Below are 22,960 nucleotides of genomic sequence, written 5' to 3' on the forward strand. Positions count from 1 at the left end.
GAGAATCCGTGTTGAATATAGCCGGGCAGCGTGCCGAGCACTGGGACCCGATGATCTGACAGGTGTACATGGATAGGTGTTTGAAACAAGCGTTTCTGAACACCTGCATTCTGACGATCGTGTTGTCCTTGCAATATATTTGTTCCATGCATTGCAAATGTTAAATGTTATGTATTGTGTTTCCATGCGCCGGTCATTTAAGAGTATAGGAAAGTTTAATCTTTTCAGTAAAAAAATACAAGCTATCTTGAATATATTCTTTTTTTTGCCATATTGATTGCGGCACGAGAGTGCTGGGAGATATACCCTAAGTGTATCGGGATAAGTTAGTATTTATTTGAAATTGTACGTTGAATGTTTCTTTTTTGTTGGAACTGTGTCTCTGTAATTTATTTTTATAACCGATGAAACAAAATAAATTTTTCTTTTAATTAAAACATCGTTGGAATATATCCTGGAGCGTACATTTTTTGATTATTTTTCAAATTTAATAACGGCTGAACGTTTTTCTCATGTTAGTGAAATATTTCAATATGGCTGAAATATTTTAAACTCTATACAGTGAAACGTCGATTATCCGGGGGTGCGAATTTGGCAAATTGAAAACTAGACTATTTATACCAAGGTGGGTTCTAAGGGAGGTAAGCTCAAAGGCCTGGTCGTGGCAGCCATTTTCCCGCCAGGCAGCTCGAAATATCGTTCTCAAAACGTCCTCCGCGCGAACAAACGTCCTCCATTTTTGTATGGGGATGAAACAAAAGGAGGACGTTTTTCGAGCAATCGTCCTCCTTGTCCTCCTCACCATACAAAACTGCTCGATGTTTGTGTCATGGAGGACGTTTTTGAGGACGATTTGCTCGAAATTGCCTAGCGGGTTGAAATTAATTTTTGACAATCGTTCCTGGTTTTGTTTACCAACAAAAGGATAACGACGCGTTAGCAAGTAGCTGGTTCCAGTTGATACGGTTACCGGAAGCTTCTGCCCTCATTAGCCACAACTTTACTGAGGACGCAGTTCCATATACGATATGTTGCAAAGTCATCTAGTAAATGAGGTTGGACGAGATGGGTAAAGCGGTTTGGTCATCCAAAGGCACATATGTTTGGCACAACACTTTGTTGCTACAATGCTACACGAAACGTGTTTGTTAAAATGAGGGTATCTTCTTCATATCGCATTTTTTCACATTCCATGAGTTATTTTGATCGTTGAACTGATCGCAATGTGTACTTTGATTTTATTCGTTAAACCTACCCAGCGAACGGCGGTACCCTGAAAATCGAGCAGTTTTTTGCCTTTTTCTTTCGGACCCCCCGATATCCGCTTAACTAAGGGTCGGATTACACGCACACAACGTTGATTCAGAGGTGACACGCACACCAAGCGCGCCAGAAAAAAAAGAGCAAAAACATAGTTGCTCTCTTATTCCGCTCTCTACTATGTCCAGCCACCACTCTTTCTCCCAGCTCGTCTTCAATTCTCACCAATGCGTCTTTTTCTATTATTTAGTCGTCATGTTGTCTCGATAGGATAAGTCAGTGCTATAATCACTCTGGGCTATTTGTCAGTTGGCGATGCTCGAGGTTTAACATCCAATATTAACCTAGGAGGAGTGGACATCGTTTTCCATGACGTTCCATTCTCTCTCCCATCATGGCGCACTACTTTGCTCCGCTCAGGTGTAAGCACGAATGGTTTCGCAAACAGCTGTTCGTAGTCAATGATATGAATGGTGTATGTGTTCGATGCATGCATGGGGATTGTTTTTATTGCGGAATGAAATTGCGTCAAGCTAATGGAATGAAATTGCATGCATGAAACTAAGTTATTTTTTTATTTGTCGTTTTGCTTCTTCATTTTCTTTGTTCTTCATACGTTTTACTATAGAATTGAATGAATGAAAGAACAACATTAAAATAACGATTAAAAATAATGTATTGCTATGGGCTGAAATACGGTAGTAATGCGTCTTCACATTAACGCAACCACCGCAATAATGCCGTTAATCGCTCTATGCACGTGTCAGCATGAGTAAAGGTCCATTGGATTTCGGTTCATGGAAATGAGCCAGAGCCTTTGCGTTAATTTTCGCCATTCACATTATTGAAACAAACAGAACCGTACAGCGATTGCTACTAATTTCAAACTTGATATTTGAAATCGAATTTAAATCTGGAGACCTCTACATTGCTCAGCAATCAGCTGTGCCAATAACATAGAAAACTCAGAGCACATGACAAAGAAACATAGGTCCAATAAGAATGAAGGAGATAGCACATTTGAGGCATGCTCTTTTTGCACACAGCAGAAAGCATTGAAAGAGAATCCTAAACACGCATACAATGCATATGCCTTCCGCTTCACGCACACCATCAACCGGTTTTTTTTCCGCGTTAACCACAAATGCATGACCCAATGAGGAAGACAGAGTCAGGGCATAGCATCAATAGCAGCTATCTTGTTCTTGTCCACAGTAGAGGGTCGCGGAGGAGGGATTCTCCCTACCCCTCGCCTGTAAAATGAACTGATTCGAGCAAAACCGTTCGCAGGGAAACGTCCTACTTTTTTGTATGGTGGTGAAACAAATGCAGGACGTTTTCGAGCAGTCGCTCTACTTCGTCCCACTCACCATACAAAACTGCTCGATGTTTGTGTCACGTACGACGTTTTTAAGGACTATTTGCTCAAAATCTACTGGAATTCGATTTGCCGGCAACTATTAGATGTTGTCTACTCCCGATAATTGACGTTCTACTGTATTTTCAAAACAACAAGTAGTGGTGGTAGTCGAATCTTTACGTCGAGTAGCTACTCGAATTGGGATTAATTCCGAAAGTGAACCTCATTTAGCGTACTGGAACTGTAACGGAATGGTAACGAAAAGATTTGTTTGAAATAAACCGATGATTTCATTTTTGTAAAAAGTATAGAGAATCAAAAATATGTTTCTTAATCGTCAAATATTTCATCCGATAACTTCAATTCCATTGTATTTGAACAGCTTTATTTTAACGATTCAAAACTCAAGTCCGGAACGTTCCCTTAAAAAAAGACTCACTCTCCTGGGAACGACAGCGAAACTCAAAAGAGCAGTCATTCTAACGGAGCGCAGTTTGACTAGCGCAGTCACCGGTAGACGACGGCTGGACTCAATAGCACCTCCATCATGGACCACTGCGTAGAAAAGCGATGCAGCTATATTGAACGCTCGAAGGAGAAAGTAAGAGGTACGTATACTTTTCTTCATTTTCGGTTGGCAATTGTAGCTCAAAGCTGGTTGCTGTGCAAATCGTGCTACCAAAGCTAGTGGAGCAGCAGTCGTGGAAGCAGTCTTGAGTCCGCAGTTGGAGAATTCTGGTGGAAAGTTAAGTCGGTGGAAGATTGGATCAGCAGAGTTGGCGTGAGGAAGACGAGAGAGAGAAGGTATGGATGAGGAGTGGGACGTTGTATTAATTGTGGGTGCGAGACCGCCGTGAAAAAGCCTGTTTGTCGGTAACGACACTCTTTGCCGATACAAAAGCGATGAAAAATCCGTGACGGTAACCGCTCGAGACGGACACACACATACACACGAGAACCGGAATTCAAAGCCACGACGGAACAAATCGGTAGCGAAAACGAGTGTGATTGGCACAACCGGAAATGGTGGTGACGATGGCACACTCCTGTTAGCAATGCGCCCAGCACTGCCATATCGAAGCTGGCAATGGCGGAGAAAAGCGTCAGAGGGCGTTTTTTCAAAAGCCACATTGCAATTACGCATTTCATGTCCGAGGAAAAAAAATTGCGTTCAGAAAGAGGCCGTTAGATGCGAGGAGGTTGAGGGTGAGATAATGAGCAAGCGTGAGGAAGGTGAGGAGGAGGGTTATGGAAAAAAAAGAAGTCGAATGAGAAGGATTGTCGAAGGACTATGAGGAGGGGGAGAAAAAGAGAGAGGAAAGAGTGAAGGGAAAGGAGGCCATCACACATCGGTTGGTGGCAGTATATGCTAATCGCAATCGACGAGGAAAATTTTTCATCATGGAAATCATGATGAAGGTCACGAGTTTCTTCGACGCGAGCAGCATCTGCAGCAGGCCAGCCGCTACGAAAAAGACACGTGAAACACGCGAGGCAGGCAGAAGGTATCCATGAGCAAAATGAAAAGCGCTCGAGCTGAATCGCAGTTACCGTGGCATGTGACAACGGCGGCCATGTGTAAAAGTGGAACTTTACTTCTAATTCAGTCCTTTCGCGTCACTCCTGGAAATGGGTAGACACAAGCGTATATCGCATGGTTCTATTTTGTGTAACATGCGGTGTAAAGGGAGAGGGAGCGTAAGCAACGGAAAAACGAGCGAGCGACATCTTGGATTCGTCAGTTTCAGCAGTTAACCTTACAATTCTTCGAGCCGCCTAGGCAAGACCGGAATTTTCTATCATCCAGGGAAAGAAAACCCCCCGCACGAGAAAAGAAGGAAGGATTTGCACTATACATTTGGCTGCGCACAACATAATCGTGTTCCTGGTTTCGTGTCTGTTCCGCTCCGCGTGTTTGGTTTAGTCCCCGAGTGTGCCGAGTTTCCCAATATCCACACAAAAAAAAGAAACTGTCTTACCCGGATCCTGCTTCCTGGCTCAGTACACGTTTTGGTCAACGCAAACTAAATCGCCCCGCCGCAGACCGAGACGACGAGAAAATCATCTTCAAAATGGTACCTAATCTTTATTCCGCAGAGTGTGCGAAAGAGAGAGAGAGAAAGTGTAAGAAGTTGAGCAGCCAAAGAAAAGGTGCGAGAAAGAGCGGGGAGAGACGACAGTTAATTTCCATTTGAAACAGTCAGCATCCTACACTACAAGAGTCAGCAAGATGATGTCCTCGAATACTTGCTTCAAGTGTGACCGTCCCGGCCACTACGCCAGGGACTGCCAGAACGTCGGCGGTGGTGGTGGTGGTGGCCGCGGAGTCGGTGGACCGCGCGACCGTCGGGACTTCGGACGCCGGGAGAAGTGCTATAAGTGCAACCAGATGGGTCACTTTGCACGCGACTGCAAGGAGGATCTGGACCGGTGCTACCGTTGCAATGGTAAGTAAAACGTGTAAATTGCATTACTTAATGTTTTATTTTGATGTTTTGAACATTGCCGAAGAAATCAGATTTTGTTGGTTATGTTAAACCACGCCATGCGATGGCGGCCGCATATCCACCATTTCATCGTCCTTCCCTTTGTTCAATGAGCGTTTCCCATAGGTCCAACAAGCTCTAGGAAACTGTCTGCATAAACATGGTAACTTTGATCGAATCTCCCTTTCATAACCGGCTTCTTCGTTTTGCCGTGCAATCCTCTGGCAGCCGGTCGCCGGGCTCGAAGAAGATAGCACAATTACCACGACGCAATCGCTGCACTTCCGCGTGTTGAGATGTGTTCTATCGAATAGCTGTGTGCGTTTTCTAGTCGCTGGCAGCAAATGCCACGAACACTTCGACCATAGCAACATGGTGGTGGTGTGGTGTTTGTTCGCGGCGCCACATGTACGAAGAAGACCAACGAACCACCGGCTTCCGTCGGTTGGTGGCCCCTCATCAATGTCCGGGTAGTTTTTGCGGCATAAAAATATTGCGCGTTTGCGTTTACTCTTGCTGATTTCTTCTTCCTTCGTGTCGTTTCCTAACATAGGTGCTTCGATTCGAAAAAAAAGCAGGCTTTTCCACTAGCAAAAGCAAGACGAATAACCGGCAGTTGAAGAAGATAATTTATAACCGTAGGAAGGAGCCGCCATCTCAATTCTCGGTACAGACGAAGATACAAAAGGAACCGCTCCACACACCTAGCATATGAATGATGTTTTTCTCAACATTATGGTTTACGATATTCTTTTTGTAAATGAAATTCGTATGGAACTCATTCAATTTTCGTTATTGGGTGGAGTATTGATTATGCATGCGGACATTTAAATTGTTGTGTGTTAAACTTTCCTCTTTCGACGCCAACTCTAGTAAGCGTTTTGCTTAACTAAACTGTAATCGCAATTAATTGATCCGTCGGTTTTCATTCTCTGTTACGGTCGAAAAACACGACGTAGGTTTTATTCAAACAGCAAACTGGTGGCTGCATCGGTGTATAATCATTGCGGATAACACCAAACGGGCGTAGATTAGAAAAGATCGTCGATGGTGTTTTTGATTTCTCATGGAAAAATAATCATCGAAGTCAGCCATCGTATCGTAAAAAAATCGTGGGCACCATCACACTCCACTGGCCTTCCCCCTAAGAGGTGCTCCACCGGTCGCCAGTGAATGGTGGTGTTGGTTGAACAGAAAGGAACATGCGCGCAAATAGCACCAGTTGGTGCGAGCAGTAGCAACACCAATGTACATATTCTATTGTGTGAGTATGTGCGTGTGAATGAGGGAATTTTCACATTGATGGAAAGTGTCGGTGGATTGCACGTAGTAGGCGCTGCTGCATGCATAACCTCCCTAAAATGCTGAAGGCTAAAATTAACTTCTTTTGGTCCCTTTTTTGTACGAAGTTACTCTCTACTGTACTCGTGGCAAGCGTCAGTAGTATTGAAAATGAATTGCATTATTTACTAATTAAAAAATAATCAAATTGCGATATGATGGTCAGTTCTTCGATTAAAAAGCGATAAGCGAGTGGAGACTTCATCGCATACATGAGACCTGCCGTTCACTTTTTCCGCTCTATACAGCTCTATGATGGAGGGGCCTATAGCGAAGAATTTGTGTGTGGGTTTCTATTCCCTCTATTATTATCTTCGGTCTACTGCATTCCGGTGACGTTAATGGCCGCCCTGAGCCGAGGTGCTGATGTGTAACTTGCTTTATCAGCAAACCAACTACCAACACTCTCGGAGCAGTACTCTACTACATGCCCCCCGTCAATTCGCGATTCCTGGCATTTGCTGACCTTCCGACCTTCTGCGATTTTTTTTTATGGTTACAAAGTTAGCTATAATTGATAATGAATGCTGGTAAAATGGAAAAAATTAGATTTTGCGAAACTTCTTCGTTCAATTGATAAAATTAACTGAACACCTTTAACGACCCCAATGTTAGTCAATTTTCTAACAAATGTTTTTCCTGTTACATCGATCTGTGATCGTTTCGTTTTTACTCTGTCTGATCGTTTTTAGGAAGCGGTCACATTGCCCGTGACTGCAGCCTGTCGCCCGACGATTCGTGCTGCTACAACTGCAACCAGAGCGGACATCTGGCACGCAACTGCCCGGAGAAGAACGACCGCGACATGAACGTGTCCTGCTACAACTGCAACAAGAGTGGCCACATTTCGCGCAACTGCCCATCGGGCGACAAGTCGTGCTATAGCTGTGGCAAGATTGGCCACTTGAGTCGCGACTGCACAGAGAACAAGGGTCGCGATTAGAAGTCGGGTTACTCGTCGTGGTGTGGCAGTAACAACAACACTGCGGCGTATTTCCGCTTGCCACATCAGTCGTCCTCCGCAGTCGCCAACGCATCAGTATCCCCTCATCAGCAGCAGCAGCAGCAGCAACAGCAGCAGCACCACCAACTCCAGCCGCAAACGCAAATGAACCATCAGCAACAGCAGCAGCAGCAGCAACCACCGCATCATCATCCCCATCATCATGCGCATCATCCGGGTGCGGCAGTTGCAACTGGGACGCTCCACGGTCACCCGCACGGACCGCCCCATATGCACGCCCCCCATCCGCATCATCAGCAGAACCACCACCTGCCGCAGCAGCAGCAGCAGCAGCAGCCGCCGCAGCAACAGCAGGCCCAACACTATCCGCATCATCCTCAGCAGCAGCAGCAACAGCAGCAGCTAACATTTGCGGACACCACCAAATCGACCATGCTGAAGGCAGCAGCGGCCGCAAGTGGTGGTGGAGCGGGTGCCGGCGGTGGCTATGTGATGCAGGAAAACTATTACAACTCGGCGGCGGCCGCCTCCTCGGCAGCAATGATTGGCCATTCGCCGTATGGCGTTGGAGCCGTCGTGCCGCCGATTGGAGCGGGAGCTGCGGCGTGTGCGGCAGCGGCGGCGGCGATTTCGGCAAGCAAACCCCGATTCAAACTTTAGGCATGAGAGAAGAGGGAAGACAAAAACAAGATAAGATGAGATGGACATGAGGGAACGGTTTAATGATTTTTTTCATTTAATAATTAAAACACTATTCTTAAACATTATTGATTAAAGAAAAGTAACAAAAAAATGAGGAAGCCACGAACACAAGGATACAAATCAATATATACATTATATTATACACCAACAACACAATGGGGTACAATAAGTACACAGCTGAGTGGAAATTCATTCTAAATGATGGCAAACAACAAATATTCAGACAAAAATACAACAGGGTCCACACAACCGACTGCTTTGGACAACTCTCAATTCCAGCCCCACCCGCGGAAAACATTCGGAAAATGAAAAGTAATCGCGTAGGAAATGAGAGAACAAAAAGAACGTGTGTTGAATGCAAGGAAACAAGGAGTCGATCAGCCTTGCACCGAGAGCGCGAGCAGCATTTTATTTAGTCCCAGAACAAGTTAAAAGCCTTACCAAAAGATATCTAGCTAACAAGATCGAAGAGGTTGACAAATTGTGGTACTTCTCGTCCAGGATGATAGGATTCGTGGATTTTCCACTACACTACACTAAACTAAAGTGCGATATGAAATATTGCCTCGCTTGTTCGGACGCTGTTGTTTTGATGTTCAAAATTAAACAGTTTGTAGTTGTAGAGCCAGGGCTAGTATTGATAAATGATTTTTTTTTATTGGTCCTCAAACTTGGACCGGTCGTTACAATATTCGCTACTCTCGGTTTTCACCTTTGTTTGACACTAGTTTTCTTGATTAGAATTTTCCAATTCAACAGATTAGCGACAGGGATACTGCCTCTGATCGGAGTATCTGGCCCTAGAGAGGCTTCTAAAATGTTACAATAAAGGGGCCCGTTAGCTCTTGCGCTTTGTATGTTCTCCAGCGATGATCTCTCAACAAGCTTAGCAACCACAGCACACACCCACATACGGCCTTGGGTGGGGGCCGGGTGTGTGATTAACAGAAGGAATAAAAGGGCGCAAGAAATAGGTATCCAAATTTTGCAAATTTTGATAATGGTTTATCTGTTGTATGCCACCATTTGTTGTAGAACGGAAACTAGGAACGTAGAAACATACTGACACACTTCCACACATACACAGGACACAGAAACACACTCCCCCTTTATCTATTGTAACACAGTTATTGGCGATGGACGTTTTTAGTGAGTACACACACGGCGTTGAGTACGTCTTATCGTAGGACAGCAGAAACAGTAGCAGCAGCAACATCCAGAATGCTAGAAGCTAGCTATAAATAGCTATTATAGGCTGATTATTGGCGAGGCAAAACCGAGGACGTTTTGTTCGCGGGTTTGCGGAGAAGCGAAGAGTAGCAGCAGCAGCAGCAGCAGCATAAGCCTATAAGTGTGGACGTACATAAGTTTATGCTAGAAAGAAGGGGGAGAGAGAGCTGAGCCGAAGTACGTGGGTGGAATCATGAGTGCAACCGTTGCAGCGCACCGAATTGCAGTTGATTGAATTACGCAAACGATGCAAAGAAGATTGAAGTATAATACAAACACGATTGGAGAACTTTGTAGTAGTGGTTAATTTGAAATTATTGATGGAGCTGAAGAAAAAAAAACTATCCTAACACAAAACAAACAATTCCCCCGTCCTTCTTCGTTATTGGTTTTTAGTTTGGTACGAGAATGAAGAGAAATTGGGGAAAGGAAAACGACGATCTATCTGGCCGGTAGAGGAGTAAATGGTGAGTGGTGGTAATGTGTGTTGGTGGTGGAGATTGGATGAAAGAATTGATCGAGTTTGACTTGAGATGGTTGATTTTCGGATTTTGATTTCGATCAGCCGTTGTTACTTCTGCTTGTATTATCCTCTGGTTCAATTTTAATTCAAACAAATTGCTTTCGGGATAGAGATGAAACGAAAAGGGATGCTTATGTTGGTATATTTCGGTGCAACTGATGTTCTTCTAGTTTTTCACCATTTCATCCCGCTTCATGGCGCCTACTTTATTTGTCGTAGATTAAAATACCTGTTGCAATTCCTAGTGTGGAAACACAATGTGTGTATTGAGTGTAAATCACGGAAGGAACACACAACACGTTCGATAAAATAATCTCGCAAATGTTTGTCACAATCTTGAATCACACAAGAACACTGTAGCAAAACTCCCTTCCCCAACAAATATTATAGATGAACACTTGGGTGGAAGCGCAGTTTTAGTATCCAATAAACGTCTAGAAAGAGTAACCTCTATCCTTAATCGGAATAACGATAAAATTACAAAATTAAAAACACTACGAATGCCAACGGCGCGGGTGGAAGAGAGTGTCATTCGAGTGACGGCAAAAAGCGAAAGTGAGAGCGCAAAGTACAGTTTCGCAATCATCGTTGCATTGTCGGTGGCTTAGTGACCCCAAATCGAACCGGAAAATTTGAATTCATCGGCGTGGTGTGAACCCTGGCAAACGAGACAATATAGTAGTAGAACCGAAATGCATCCGCGCACGGCAGGTCGGGGTATGTCGAATCCGGAAGGGAGTTTCCTATTATATCGCGGTGCAGCTGTGTTGTCCAGGAATGAGGTGGAACATTTAATCTCCAAGTAAAGATGAGAAAAAGGAGCCACGTGTTCGAGAGATGTATCTCGATCCACACTTAAAGCCAACTTAATGTAACCAGGTAAACGAATGGACGAAAGGCAACGGTGCGCAACATTCTGCTTTAAGAAATGAAGACGCTCGGGTTTATTTTCTTTTTCCATCTGTGATAACAGCCAGCAAACAAAAACTGATGAAGAAGAGACGGGAGGGTCGGCGTTTAACGAGACCACGTGGCAGGCGAAACCCGTTTTGTAGAGATGATTGATAACCTAACGCCAAATGGTCAAGGTGATGGAAGCATATTGGTTAATAAACTGGCGAAAAGGTGAGGGAAATGGTGTTAAAGGGCGATAATGGTTATAATTTTACAATGGATTCAGCGGTTGATACTGATGAAAAATGGTTAAATTATTTTAGAAGCATCTGAATGCATCTTATTTTTGTAATTCGTATTGCGATAATGAAAAAGAAGCAAAAACAAATTTTACTCGAGTGAATTAAAAAATCGAATTATTTAGTTCAAAAATATTGTAAACGGTGTGAGGTAAACTTAAAGTAAATTCGGATGTATACATTCACGAATGCGAAATATTAAGTACAAGACTATTTCGTTCAAAATTGCCTGCGGTAAATATTCGGTTGGTATTTTATCTTTACAAATACATCGATATGAACTCTATAATAACTTACAACTATATTGAACTTCCCTTCGTAGCCCGTCCGGAAAAGGAAAAGAAAAACACAAGGAGAAGATAACCAGCGATAACCTTCATCGAAGGAAGATCTAGAATGTTTATGTATTCGAAGTAGGCGATACTAAGGCACAAACGCGAAACCCGATTGATGCGAGTGAGCGGGAATCGTATTTTTAGGGTAAAACCGATCTCAGAACGTAGAAAACGGGATTTAAATGATACTCATCTTAAGAATAACCACGCTTTAAGGGTGGCCGCGATCACGCCGGTAATAGCTGTATGCAGATGTACGTATTATGTACATTCCAATGCCCTCGGCATTGGAAGGTGGCCGATCTCGAGTTGTTGATGGAGACGACAAAGCAAGACCGAACGACAAGAGCCAGTTGCAATTGATCATCGTGGCGCGCGCACACAACCGTTGTTTGACCCGGGGACGAGAAGGGTGTTGGGCGAGAAGATGTAACAGGAGGACAAACAACAATATGAACCTGAATTTAAAAAAATATAACTAATCACACACACTTTTACACGAAATAGTCTGCACAAAAAGAGTATGGTGGAGAAAGGATGTGTACGAAGAGGATCCTGGAGGAATATTCGAACCAATGCATTTGGGAACGGAGCTACATTATAAACAGTTTTTGATGGTAATTAGATGATGTTGTGGGACACGGTCGTCCCCTTCTTCGGAAAAAGAAGGAAAGAAGTCAACGCATTTAACACCCAGGCACAGAGAGAAGGCCATCACATTTATGGCACAGCCTTGAGAGGCGATGTAACGGAAGCGAACAACACAAAGTATTAGAAGCAGTTTTCGGAATCCTGACGGAGGAGGCGTTATCGGAAGAATTGGTCAAAACGGAGAAGAGCATTGGATTATCGTTTTATGATAATCTCGAATTATTTTTCGTACCATTTGCCTGGCGGTGACGGAAAAAGATGTACTCTTGTGGAAGAAAAGTAGCTACTGGCGAGGCGAGTTGGCCACTAATAGACAGGGTGGTCTATAGTATCGATCAATGTGAAATTTTAAGGAGCAGAAAACGAGTTAAACAGTATTTTCAGTCAGTGCGAGGCCGGTCTTAAAGCAATTTTTTTTTAAACCTTGTCAATATTGTCTTTCCCCATCACTCTTGAATCATATCTTGACGCTCGAAATCAACACAACTGATGATCTTAAACCATTCTAAGTTGGCATAGTCTTCTTTACAAGCATAACTTCTTCATAGCATTGTCATGGAGCATGCGATTAACATAAATTAAGGTGATCGCTCACCTTGTGCCTCAAGCTTATTACAAAATAAAACACTTTTCCGAAATGTGATGTAGCGCAGCTGTTAGCTGCAGAACGGGCAATTGCCTTAACGTTTAACGTTTACTTCAACTCCGTTGATCCTTCCTTCCTTTATAGAATCTGATCCGGAAAAAAGGTGTGAAACGATTGCAGCCGCAAATATGGGGCCAAGGTCTGGATTTCGATGGTTGGATGGTGAGGCATAATTGCATTTACCATTTGTGTAAAAACCGGGTAGATTTGTTTGGGATTTACATATTTCGATGAAAGCGTTTATCGTTTACCCTTGGCGTATTAGGTCAATCCAATTTATCCAGTCCTGAATTCAAAGAAATTGCAACGGAGATAAAATGACCGATTCTTGGGATATAGACGGAAATAAAATGGAACACTTTTTTTGTTTGATAAGTTAAAAATACATAGATTCTTTACGGGAATGCACAGATAACAGAGTGTTAAAATTGGGACCTGGACATGAAGCAAAAAAACAGCAAAAGAATTTACTGAATAGCTGTTCATTTGCGTTGAATGGTGCGAAGCAGAGCAAATATGGTAAACTAAAAACAAAATCATAAGCTAAGGTTGAGATTGGACCTGCCTCAGAACATCCTTTTGAAATATGTAGCACAAAAAGATACGGTAAACGGTATCGACGTGCTTATTGTGCCGGGATTCGTATTCCATTGCATAAACCAAGCCACAACTGAAGTATAAGGTTAAGGCGCGGCAAGGTGTGTGTGTGTGTGTGTGTTGCTGGTGTAGAAAGGAAGAAATATACTATTTGAAGCATAGAAACACTATGAACGACAATTAACTTGTATCGATTGAATTATTGCAAACCACGAATAGCCACAACGGAAGCGTTTGGAGGAGGTAGCGAGCGGCAATGAAAAAGGGAAAAATCAGATAAAAGGCGACAACAAAAGTGTATAAAATTATGCAAAAATGCAAAACTTTTTATTGAAATCAATAAACAAGAATTGTGAGCAAAAAAATAAAGACATGGAATGGTGCTTTACCTAGTTTAGCTTCAGCATGGCCAAAGAAAATGAACGTGGGTTAACAACAACCAATCTATTTGATCGACTCTTCGAAATTCAGTTTGGCGTTCGAAAGGTGATATTAGTTTAATTTTATTCTAGATTTGTCTTCAGCTTATCTATCCTATTTTTGTTAAAGAACTTTTACACGTTCCGCAAAGGGCCGCGTTGATGTGACTTGTTTCTTTGCCGCTAATACTCCAGCGTAATTCGTGCTTCCTTACCGTCGACTAGCACACGGATTCCGTGCTTCAGGCAAAACTCTCGCTTGATGTAACCGAAGAAGAGGTCGGTGATGAGGAAAATCTACGCAAATGAATAGAAAGTTTCAGCGACCGTAATGGAAGGACAACGTCGTTAAAGGGAGTTTACCTGTGCGGTGCAGAAAATGAGCGTAACACCAAAGTAAAAGTTGGCATTGGCGGAATTGTTGTAGATCCAAAGGTGCCACACGGTCGGTGCTAGTACGCTCGTGACCAGAATCGTTGCGCCGACGATGAAGTTGTTCTTCATAACTGTAATGGCAATTGGAGAAAGAATGGGTAAGATAAATTGTGATTTTTTGCTCAAGACCCATTCCTTACACAAAGAAATCGATTTCCAGAGAGGGATTAGGGCAAGATAGAAACTGACGTCCCCAACGCAAGGATACGATCGGAAAACGGACGCCAGCCCGATTAGCATCGTTGCCAGCATGATCGGTTCCTTGTGCAGTTTGAACGTGAGCGGAAATAAATACAATAGCGTCGCGTTGATCTGGAACGAGTACAGGAACAGTGTCCGGAAGTGATCGAACATTTCGGTAAAAAAGTACCAGAAGAGACCGATGTTAGGCTGCAGACTTCGGCAGTTGATTCTGTCAATGAAAACGGGGGTGTTTTCTTTATGAATTGTGACCCTTCGAATATATCTGACAAACTCACATAAACCCGTAGGTGGCATCGAGAAAACTCCAATCTCCTCCCATCAGCCAACTGCTGACATAGTTTACACCTAAAAATATGATCACAAACATCACGCAGCATCCAGCCAAACTGCGAAACCGGCTCTGACCCTCCGCTGTTCCTCGGTTGGCTATATGCAGTGCTCCGGGAGCCAATAGCACAAATGGATACAGATTGACCTGCGTTTCCAGCGCCAGAGCAACGAACGTCAGCAACCGATTTTGCCGCGAGAGACCGTAGAAAAAGACGGACAGTAGGAAATTACTCCACACGGTCGTTGTCTGTCCGACACAGTTCATGATGGCGTAGGGATTGAACAGGTAGGCAAAAGCCACCGACATTGGCACGGAATATAGGTCCGCCTCGACTAGATGCAGTTCTTCAGTATCCTTTGCGTAGGTAGCCATTTCTTTGCGTTGTTTTTCGTACATTTCGCGAATAAACACTCGAGCGGCCAATAGGAGCAGTATCCCGCTCAACACGTCGAGCAGGATGAAGAGAGATGGAATGGCACCAGGCACGTTTGCTAGTAACCACCTGGTGGACAGCAGGATCAACGGATTGCTGTGATAAACGTCGCCATCGTACGGGTTGATGTCGTTCGCGTGAAGATAAGCTCCTTCTTCAACTGTCGGTCAAGATAGAAAATAGATGGTTTAATTGCTAACACTTGAACGAAGATCTGTGTCAGGTTACCTCTTTTCCATGCATTTATTGGCGTCGAAACTTCGACCCGATTCTGTATCGCCTGGGAATAGCGCGAGTTCATAAGCAGAAAACGAACTGTCGCGCCGATTGCTATGCTTACAGCTACCTTCATAGTGATGTGCGAATAAATTTGATACTTAACAATGCTCTAATTTAATGAAGACACTAGGACAATTGTCTAAGTAGATTGATAAAGCTAAACAAAACAACATAGAATACTTTTCACGCCCGAAAATGCCACATTTCGATACGTTTAATCACTGATTAGAAGGAAACTAGCCTTCTGAGGGGTGATTTGTTTACATTCTTCCTCCGGTACGTTTGACAGTTGAGAGCAAATGACAGCTGTGCAACCGAACGTCAAATTATCTAACCGTGCCGGAGCAGCACATCGGCGGGTTGTTTACAAAAGAATCCTGGGAACTAGTTTCGGTGATTTGTGGGATATTTCCTGTTATTAAATTGAGGTAAGCATGATAGATTAGTAATAAACACTGCACAATTACTACTCAATTCCTTTGTAGCCGATATCCATCATCACCGGCCATTCAAAATGCGTATGGCAAGCGCGTTACTGCGATCCCGTGTACCACAGAACGAAGCGGATGTTCCCTTCCAGGAAGTTCTGCCGCTGCGATTAAAAAACCATGTGAGTGGCAAGACAGACAAAACGAGTGATGTTGCCTGCCTGCAGGAGATGGCAGTCCTGTTTTCCTGCCTCAAAACGAACGACTTCAACGAGAGTCTTTGTGCCAAGGAGGTGGGCAATTTTCAGCGATGCTATAAGGTGTTCCTCGACAAGAAGACGGCCAAAAAAGAAACCTCCAGCAAAGGTGTGCTGGTCGCCGGCAAGGATCTTAATTACAAGCAGCTAAACAAAGTGCTTAAAAAGTATCCAACATCTGCGCAGCATTAGAACATGTTTGCAGGATTGCGAAAGGTTGTTAAATAAGATGTTAAAAGTAGTAAATTGGTGAAATGTCGCTAATTTTAGTATTGTAAAATAATTCCTTAAATTGAACGAAAAACAATATCAAAATCGATGGTGTGAATCGGCTAATAATTTTGTGTAGTGAAATATTTTTTTGCAAATTTCCCTCCGTGTGACAAAGTCTAGAGCTGAGCGGCGTCTATGAATCAGTGTTGAAATCTTCAGCGATGGTTTTGAAATGCGCAATCGACACGTGCTCATTACATTACATTTCGGAAGTTTGTATGCACAAATCGCAAGCAGAACATATTCAGGGGCTTATGCTCATGGAATAGATTCGTTTTATTCTAACGGAATAAATATACTTGTTTAAGACAATCTAGTGTCGGCAGTTTTACATTGTTGTGCGTTGTTTACGGTTCTACAGTTGTGTACGTTTGTGTGTGATTTACAGCGATGCAAAAAAGTACAATAAATTAACGTTTTGTTTAACGACTACAAAAATGTCCACAGCGCACTAGGGCGTAATACAGTTGACTCCACGGCTGTAGATGCCGTTCGATACAGCTGGCAAGTTAAATAAAATTCGTACAAAATAAACTTTAATGTTCAACGAAAACGATAAAAACAGATAACGATGAGCCCAGGTGCTCGGTTGGTGTGGCAGTGTCTTTGCAGGATATGGGAACCGTTCGTCTAGAACACCTCCTTGCGGAACTGAAACCCAAACTGATCGCACTTGTACCGGAGGGTTTTGGCGAGCTGCGGCGGTCCACAATAGAACACCGTCACCTTGCCCTTTTTCTGATCCTGTATCTGCTTGAATACTTTATCCCAGTTCGGGCGTCCGGCGTTAGTGCGCGTTTTGAGTCCCGTGATAAGATCGCGCTTTTCCTTCTCATGCAGCAGATCGAGTGCCAGCTGCAGCCCGACTGCTTTCATGTCCGTTTTCTGCAGCGCACTGGTGATGTACATGTGCATTTCGAGGAAGCGTTCCATGGCGCCGCCCAGTTCTGCCTGTTCGATCTCAAGCTGCGACAGCAGATTTACGAACCACTCGAAAGAGCGCTGATCTCGGTTGATCCAGAAGAAATCCACCTTGCGTAGGTTCATAATCGTCGGTGGGATTTCGCTGGACCACTCGAACGAACAACGTGGGCAACAGTGTCGGGCCTTCCAGTACCGGTGCATGATGGACTGCAGGATCGAGGCGAACGGCGTTACACCGATACCGGTCGCAATGAGGACCGCGTGCTGTGCTTGGAAGATGTGACTCGAGGGTGCCCCATAAGGTCCGTCAATGTAGATCTCCAGTGGCTTCCCGACGGGATAGTTCACGGGTCGCGAACCATCACCCGAAGGCGATGAGATTGATGCCGAAGGTGTGACTGTTCCTATTGCCACAATGGAACTGCTGGTGCCCGTTGGTACCCCGACGGTGCGACCCTCTTCGGCGTCCTTCTGTGTGAAGACCCCGGGCGATACGACGATCGAGTTGGTAGAGTCTCGCGGTTCACAGTTCTCGAGGCTTGGTGTCTTGAACGCGATGATTGTGGGCTTATTGCGCATGTAGCGGAAGCTCTGGGCGAGCGATTTGTTCTGCGGGCTCAGGTATGCCAACCCGAGTGACTGTAGGCGTGCCTTGCGGATCTGCACTTCATCGAACGATCGCTCGGATTCAGAGCGCATATATTCGCGAAGACTGGAATACATAGAAAAGGTTATTTATAAGAAAATGTTCTTAAGGCAAAGACCGAGAGAATACACTTACACCATCATCCGTTCACGCTTTTTAAACTTGTTCTGCATATCCGGCATGGATAGTGACTTTTCCAGTGGAACCTTCTGCTGAAAGATCAGCTTGTGAAGGCTCTGTTCGGGTGTTACCTTACGCTTCGCATCCTTCAGTTCGGACCCATGGCCACCGTCCACTCCATCCACCCCATCTCCGGTGAATCCTTCGTTCGAAATGCCTCCTACACCGGGTCCCACCGCGGACTTCGGTATGAGTTGATCGCGTCGTGAGAAAGTTCGCTGGAGCGTTGCCTGTATCTTCTTGAAGGCACGATTTTCCGACATCTGCCGGTCGATCTTGGGTTGCGCCGTAGCTGCCGGACCTGGTGCACTGTACCCTTCCATGGCCAGCTTCGAGGTGCCCGGTGGATGCCGTGCCTTCATGATGCCGGCCGGCGATGTTGGATCGTTTCGGGTGTTGCCAGCGGCAATGACGGTTTTCGGCTTGTTCAGTGCCGACTCGAAGCTGGAACTCTTGTGGATCGCACCGTGAGCCGGTATCGTTCCACCGGTTGTCAATGGCTTCATCTTCTCCTGGGTCAACTCAACCGAGGCGCCCGAAGTGATGGCAGCCATTGGTTGCGAACCACCTCCGGATGTGCCGGCAACGATGGCCGGAATTTCGCCGTTGTGAAGCCGCTCTTGTTCGCGCTCGAAGAAATTGTGCAGTCGGTTCGTCCATTCGCCAACGCCGCGTATGTGCAGCCAGATGTAGTCCTCCTGTTCCGGTGCGCTGCTCAGCGTGAACGGGTGCCACTCGTACTGCGCGATCGCCGGAATGTTGACGAACACATAATCGCCAGGCCGGAAGCAAAAGTGTAGTGGACGCTTGATAACCAGGTGAGTTACCTTGGAAGGGAGCAATAATCCGGACGAGATGTACGTCTTGCCGTGCTCGGTGCGCATCCAGACTAATCTTTGGAAGGAAGTGTAGCAACCAGGATTATTAGGGGAGACTTTTTTGCATAAAGCTGAATGTTTTCAATCTATGGATAATTTTTGTAAGCAATTCGCCTTATACAGTTTAAATGCAATAAGGAATTTGTCATTGTGGATTATAGGTTGGTCGTACGGTAAGCAATCGCCGTACTTTCGAGGGGTTTCGTAATTTTTACCCATATTTAATTAATTACTAAGTTTGCATATTTTTGAAACATTTTGCCAAGCAATTACGTGTCTTATCCAAAAGCGATTAGTTTGTGGATCTACTTTCAAATAAATAAATGTCCGAAACGATGGATCAATTTTAGAATCTTTTCTTGCTTTGTGTTTTCAAGAAAAGACAATTTCGCAAACTGGTTTAAGGATAATGGAAATATTTGGATTGGCAAGAGAAATGTCTGCACAATCCCAAATGTGTAAATAATTCTAATAGTATTATTAACTTTACGAAGTTCCAACTAAGAATATGGAGGCAATAAGCTTGTCGAAAGTTAAAAGAAATGCAATAAAGTAAAATAATAAGGGTTATTTGTTATAAATTTATTGTGTGATCCTAATTTCAATTGTATGTAAATGAAATTAAATAACTATTAGTCGAATTGTGTTTTAGGACCTCAAACTACGACCAAGGGACCCTTAGAAGTCTTAATCCTACCATAGTGAGGACAATTAACCACGCAATTATTTTTAAATTTATGTTTTTATATGTAACGTCCTCGAAATAACTCATTCAACGAGGTGGAGTGCATTTCATGTAATTTGAATAAAATTAAAACTTTCACTTGATCATGATTTAGCAAAAAGTGTATGCTTAAATAGTGAACCTCGTGAAATATTTCTCGGAAATAGCAGCATTGATATAAATATATAAATACATCTTTCAAATGGCAAATAACAGTACAATAGTTGTCCAACTAACCTTATCGTACGTTCAACCAGATAAATCAACCCCGGCACGATGAACCACTTCCAAAAGTTTGGGCCATGAAACAGAACCAGTATCCAGAACGGCACGTACAGGAGATGCGTCCAGTAGAAAACCTGCACAGAAATGGGCGAAAGGGAACAAAATTCATCATGAATTTATCGTGCGTCTTCTGATATGATTGATTTAAAGTGTTAGCTTTCTAGTATTCTAGTTTCTTTCGATATACTTCGAAGCTACCACCGCGTCGCACGAACGGCTGCGAGCAGACGAACATGATCAGCAGGATCACCACCAGGACGACACCGGTCGGATTGGCGCAACCACCGATCAGGCCGAACAGACCGGGCCTTGCCGTGAACAGCCACTCGGCCGTAGTGTAGTTGTTGGCATTGAGCACCGGATCGTTCACGACGATCGTGGCTGAAGAGGCGCGGTGTCGAGGCGTATGTATTTGCATTAAGGTTCAATATTTACAACGGACCATTGCCGGGTTCCATCCAGTATCAATATTTACAGGCACAGACACACACACACAGATTGGGTTGTAGGTTGTGACAGGTTGTAGGTGGCCCCCATCAGGAAGGACATGGAACGGGACAGAACGGGTTGTATGTATACGGGATCGTGAACGGGCGGGAGATAAATATTTAGTTAAAATAGAAGAAATACATTCATAAATATAGAAAGAAAGAGAGAGAGAGAGAGAGAGAGAGAGAGAGACAGAAAAAGAGAAAGGGGGAGAGAAAGAAAGATTATGAAAAGGTTAATACGATCAAATTCATGCACAACGATCAACCGTTTGTACGATCGAACTAGTTTGTGAAGCAGGTTTAGATCAACGTTTGACGTGGTCGGTTACGGTGATCCAGCATGATTTCTTCTGTTTCATCTTCGTTTTCTGGTCGGCCGTCGCGTCACAATGCTGTCAGGATCGGTCAGGGAGAGATCTGGCGGATGTGCAGAATCTTACAATGTAGCGCAAAAATGGTGCCGCAAATGGCGATGGCGAAGCGAAAGGTAAATTAATTTTTAACGAGACAAATCCGACCGCACTTTACGGCGTGGCGATGCAACAACTAGCAGCAAACGGCGGGAGCCCATCATTTGGACGGATACCGGATGGTAATTAAATCCCCTCCGTGCTCCGGTTCAGCTGGCAGTCAGGTAGAGACGCATAATATTTTATAGACTTACCAAGCAGTTCGCTCTTGGCAGAAGGAGTTTAGGGAAGAGTTGTGATAAGAAAGAAGGTAAAACCACGATAAACAGCAAAATGAATATGGTAAGGGATCTAGTTTCTACACTACAATGTACAAGAGAAAACGGCATCGGTTGACGGTTACATCTCTTCGGCCATTAGATCTTATCTAAAGCTGATGTCGATACGTTTAATCATGAAATATGCTAATGTGTCTGTACAAAGTTAATTTCTACAAAAACAACATTGCATCATGAATTACTTTAAAAAAAAATAAAATCACAACTACATTCCCTTGAAAAGAGAAAAATCCTACAAGCACTACGGCAATAAAACTCGCTTCTAAATTGTTTCGCCAATCTATAAAACTTTCGTAAAATGTGAACCAAATGTGTTATGAAAGCGAACCGTAACGAGTCCCAACAAATAAACCGTATCACTTTGCTTGCAAAGGATACCTTTCTCGAGCGAGAGAAAAAGGTTCCACGCGAATAAATTGAGATATAAAAATATAATTTATGGAATCGTCTTTTCTGATTTTTATTTTTCCGTCGTCTAGATACTTCAGGCAAAAGTGCATTCGCGTTCCCCATTTGGGTGGTGCGGATCAGATGCGAAAGGCGAGAGATTTTTATGACTTCCTTTCGCAAACGCATGCGCATGCAGCTTGGGGTCGGGTGGGGTGAAGTATTAAAAACATTTAAAAGCAAGAAAAAACGACAACCCAGCCGGCTCGTCGCGATTCGTTTGAATCGAAATGGAGAGGAAATGAGCGATTGGTCGTGAAATGAATGGCCGGTGCACAAACGGCACCGGCAGCTACGCTGATCGTGGAAAATAAAGTAATAAAATTGCGATTACAACTGCCCACTGGGGGTGAAACTGGTGCACTCCAATACGCGTCTTACATTTGCGGGGTAAAAGGTTCGGTCAGAGGTTTCCTTCTTAGCGGAGGTTTCCTTCTCCGTGCGGTGCATTTCGTTAGTTTGTTTGTGTCCTGAGTCGGTGGTATTGGGCGTCCCGAAATGAAGCCACGTGATACTCACTGAAGTTGAACAGGTGCATGATGGTGTGGACGAGGCTGAAGCAGGCCACCAGCACGCCGGTCAGCTTGTGCAGATAGATGTGCTGGTCGAGGGGCAGAAAGGCGGTAAAGCCACGCGTTCGGAGAAAGGTTATGCACTGGCGCAACATGAGCACCAGGATGAAGGCACAATTAAAATTTAAGCACTGTCCTATGGTGAGATGGTTCAATGGAAGTGAATTATTATGTTTATCATATGACAGTAAATTTACAAAACTTCGATAGTTATTTTGCTTGTGCTTTGAGATCCAGTTGACGAACTAGCCAAATAACTGTCAACGTTTTTGAATTGTCAGTTATTCTTCCAAAAGCGCCAATTTCGACGGAAATTCAAGTAAAGTTCTCGGCTACTGCGATAGGTCGCTTTAGATGAAACTGGTCACAGTATTGTCCTTTAACCATGCGACGAACTGTTTAAAATTCCCTGCTGTACGTGAACAGGCACACCTACCACAAGCACGTGCCAGTATGACGAACCCGTTGCTCTGGCGATACTGGATGGCACGCGACACAAACAACCCGACGTTGATGATCGTGAAGATTGTCAGGAAGGATAGATACACGTAGTTGTTCTTAATGTACGGCGCCGTCAGCTGGTGTGGCAGTGGCTTTTTCTTTCGCTTTTTCTTCGCGTCCTCCTGTGGCAGCGGAACCAGCCATCGGTCAATGCTACCGGGAAAGTGGGGGCAAAAACAAAAAATCAAATGAGATTGGATCAGGATTCTGGATTATT

The 22,960-nt window shown here is 44.1% G+C and overlaps 5 protein-coding genes across 5 annotated transcripts in view; 3 read left to right on the top strand and 2 right to left on the bottom strand.

The window, feature by feature from the left end:
* The first annotated feature begins 3,288 nt into the window (after window positions 1-3,288).
* LOC131281203 (CCHC-type zinc finger nucleic acid binding protein) lies at window positions 3,289-7,536 on the top strand. Its single transcript, XM_058310463.1, has 3 exons — window positions 3,289-3,424; window positions 4,718-5,067; window positions 7,140-7,536. Exons 2-3 carry the CDS (start codon window positions 4,851-4,853, stop codon window positions 7,388-7,390), a joined length of 468 nt encoding a protein of 155 aa, XP_058166446.1. The 5' UTR covers window positions 3,289-3,424; window positions 4,718-4,850; the 3' UTR covers window positions 7,391-7,536.
* On the top strand, window positions 7,391-8,819 carry LOC131293593 (GATA zinc finger domain-containing protein 10-like; the record flags this gene model as incomplete). The annotated part of the gene is made up of 1 exon (XM_058321671.1): window positions 7,391-8,819. A coding segment is annotated over one exon (681 nt), but the record flags the coding sequence as incomplete, so codon positions are not given.
* A 4,926-nt stretch (window positions 8,820-13,745) lies between these two features.
* LOC131291144 (phosphatidylinositol glycan anchor biosynthesis class U protein) lies at window positions 13,746-15,628 on the bottom strand. Its single transcript, XM_058320339.1, has 5 exons — window positions 15,339-15,628; window positions 14,622-15,270; window positions 14,283-14,554; window positions 14,071-14,213; window positions 13,746-14,004 (listed from the first exon to the last, which is right to left on the bottom strand). The coding sequence occupies exons 1-5, from the start codon at window positions 15,460-15,462 to the stop codon at window positions 13,891-13,893; spliced, it is 1,302 nt and encodes a 433-aa protein (XP_058176322.1). The 5' UTR covers window positions 15,463-15,628; the 3' UTR covers window positions 13,746-13,890.
* Window positions 15,629-15,878: 250 nt separating this feature from the next.
* LOC131281343 (uncharacterized) lies at window positions 15,879-16,371 on the top strand. The gene has a single exon (XM_058310669.1). The coding sequence runs from the start codon at window positions 15,904-15,906 to the stop codon at window positions 16,264-16,266; it is 363 nt and encodes a 120-aa protein (XP_058166652.1). The 5' UTR covers window positions 15,879-15,903; the 3' UTR covers window positions 16,267-16,371.
* A 606-nt stretch (window positions 16,372-16,977) lies between these two features.
* LOC131287225 (uncharacterized) overlaps window positions 16,978-22,960 on the bottom strand; it is an 88,898-nt gene continuing 82,915 nt past the window's right edge. The window contains exons 10-15 of the mRNA XM_058316261.1: window positions 22,679-22,896; window positions 22,190-22,378; window positions 20,172-20,365; window positions 19,937-20,058; window positions 18,053-18,991; window positions 16,978-17,983 (exon numbers count right to left, since the gene is read on the bottom strand). Coding sequence (XP_058172244.1) covers window positions 16,978-17,983; window positions 18,053-18,991; window positions 19,937-20,058; window positions 20,172-20,365; window positions 22,190-22,378; window positions 22,679-22,896 — 2,668 coding nt within the window. The remainder of the gene's footprint in view (window positions 17,984-18,052; window positions 18,992-19,936; window positions 20,059-20,171; window positions 20,366-22,189; window positions 22,379-22,678; window positions 22,897-22,960) is intronic.

This window comes from Anopheles ziemanni, chromosome 2, assembly GCF_943734765.1.
Source record: "Anopheles ziemanni chromosome 2, idAnoZiCoDA_A2_x.2, whole genome shotgun sequence".
In the NCBI taxonomy this organism is placed as follows: domain Eukaryota; kingdom Metazoa; phylum Arthropoda; class Insecta; order Diptera; family Culicidae; genus Anopheles; species Anopheles ziemanni.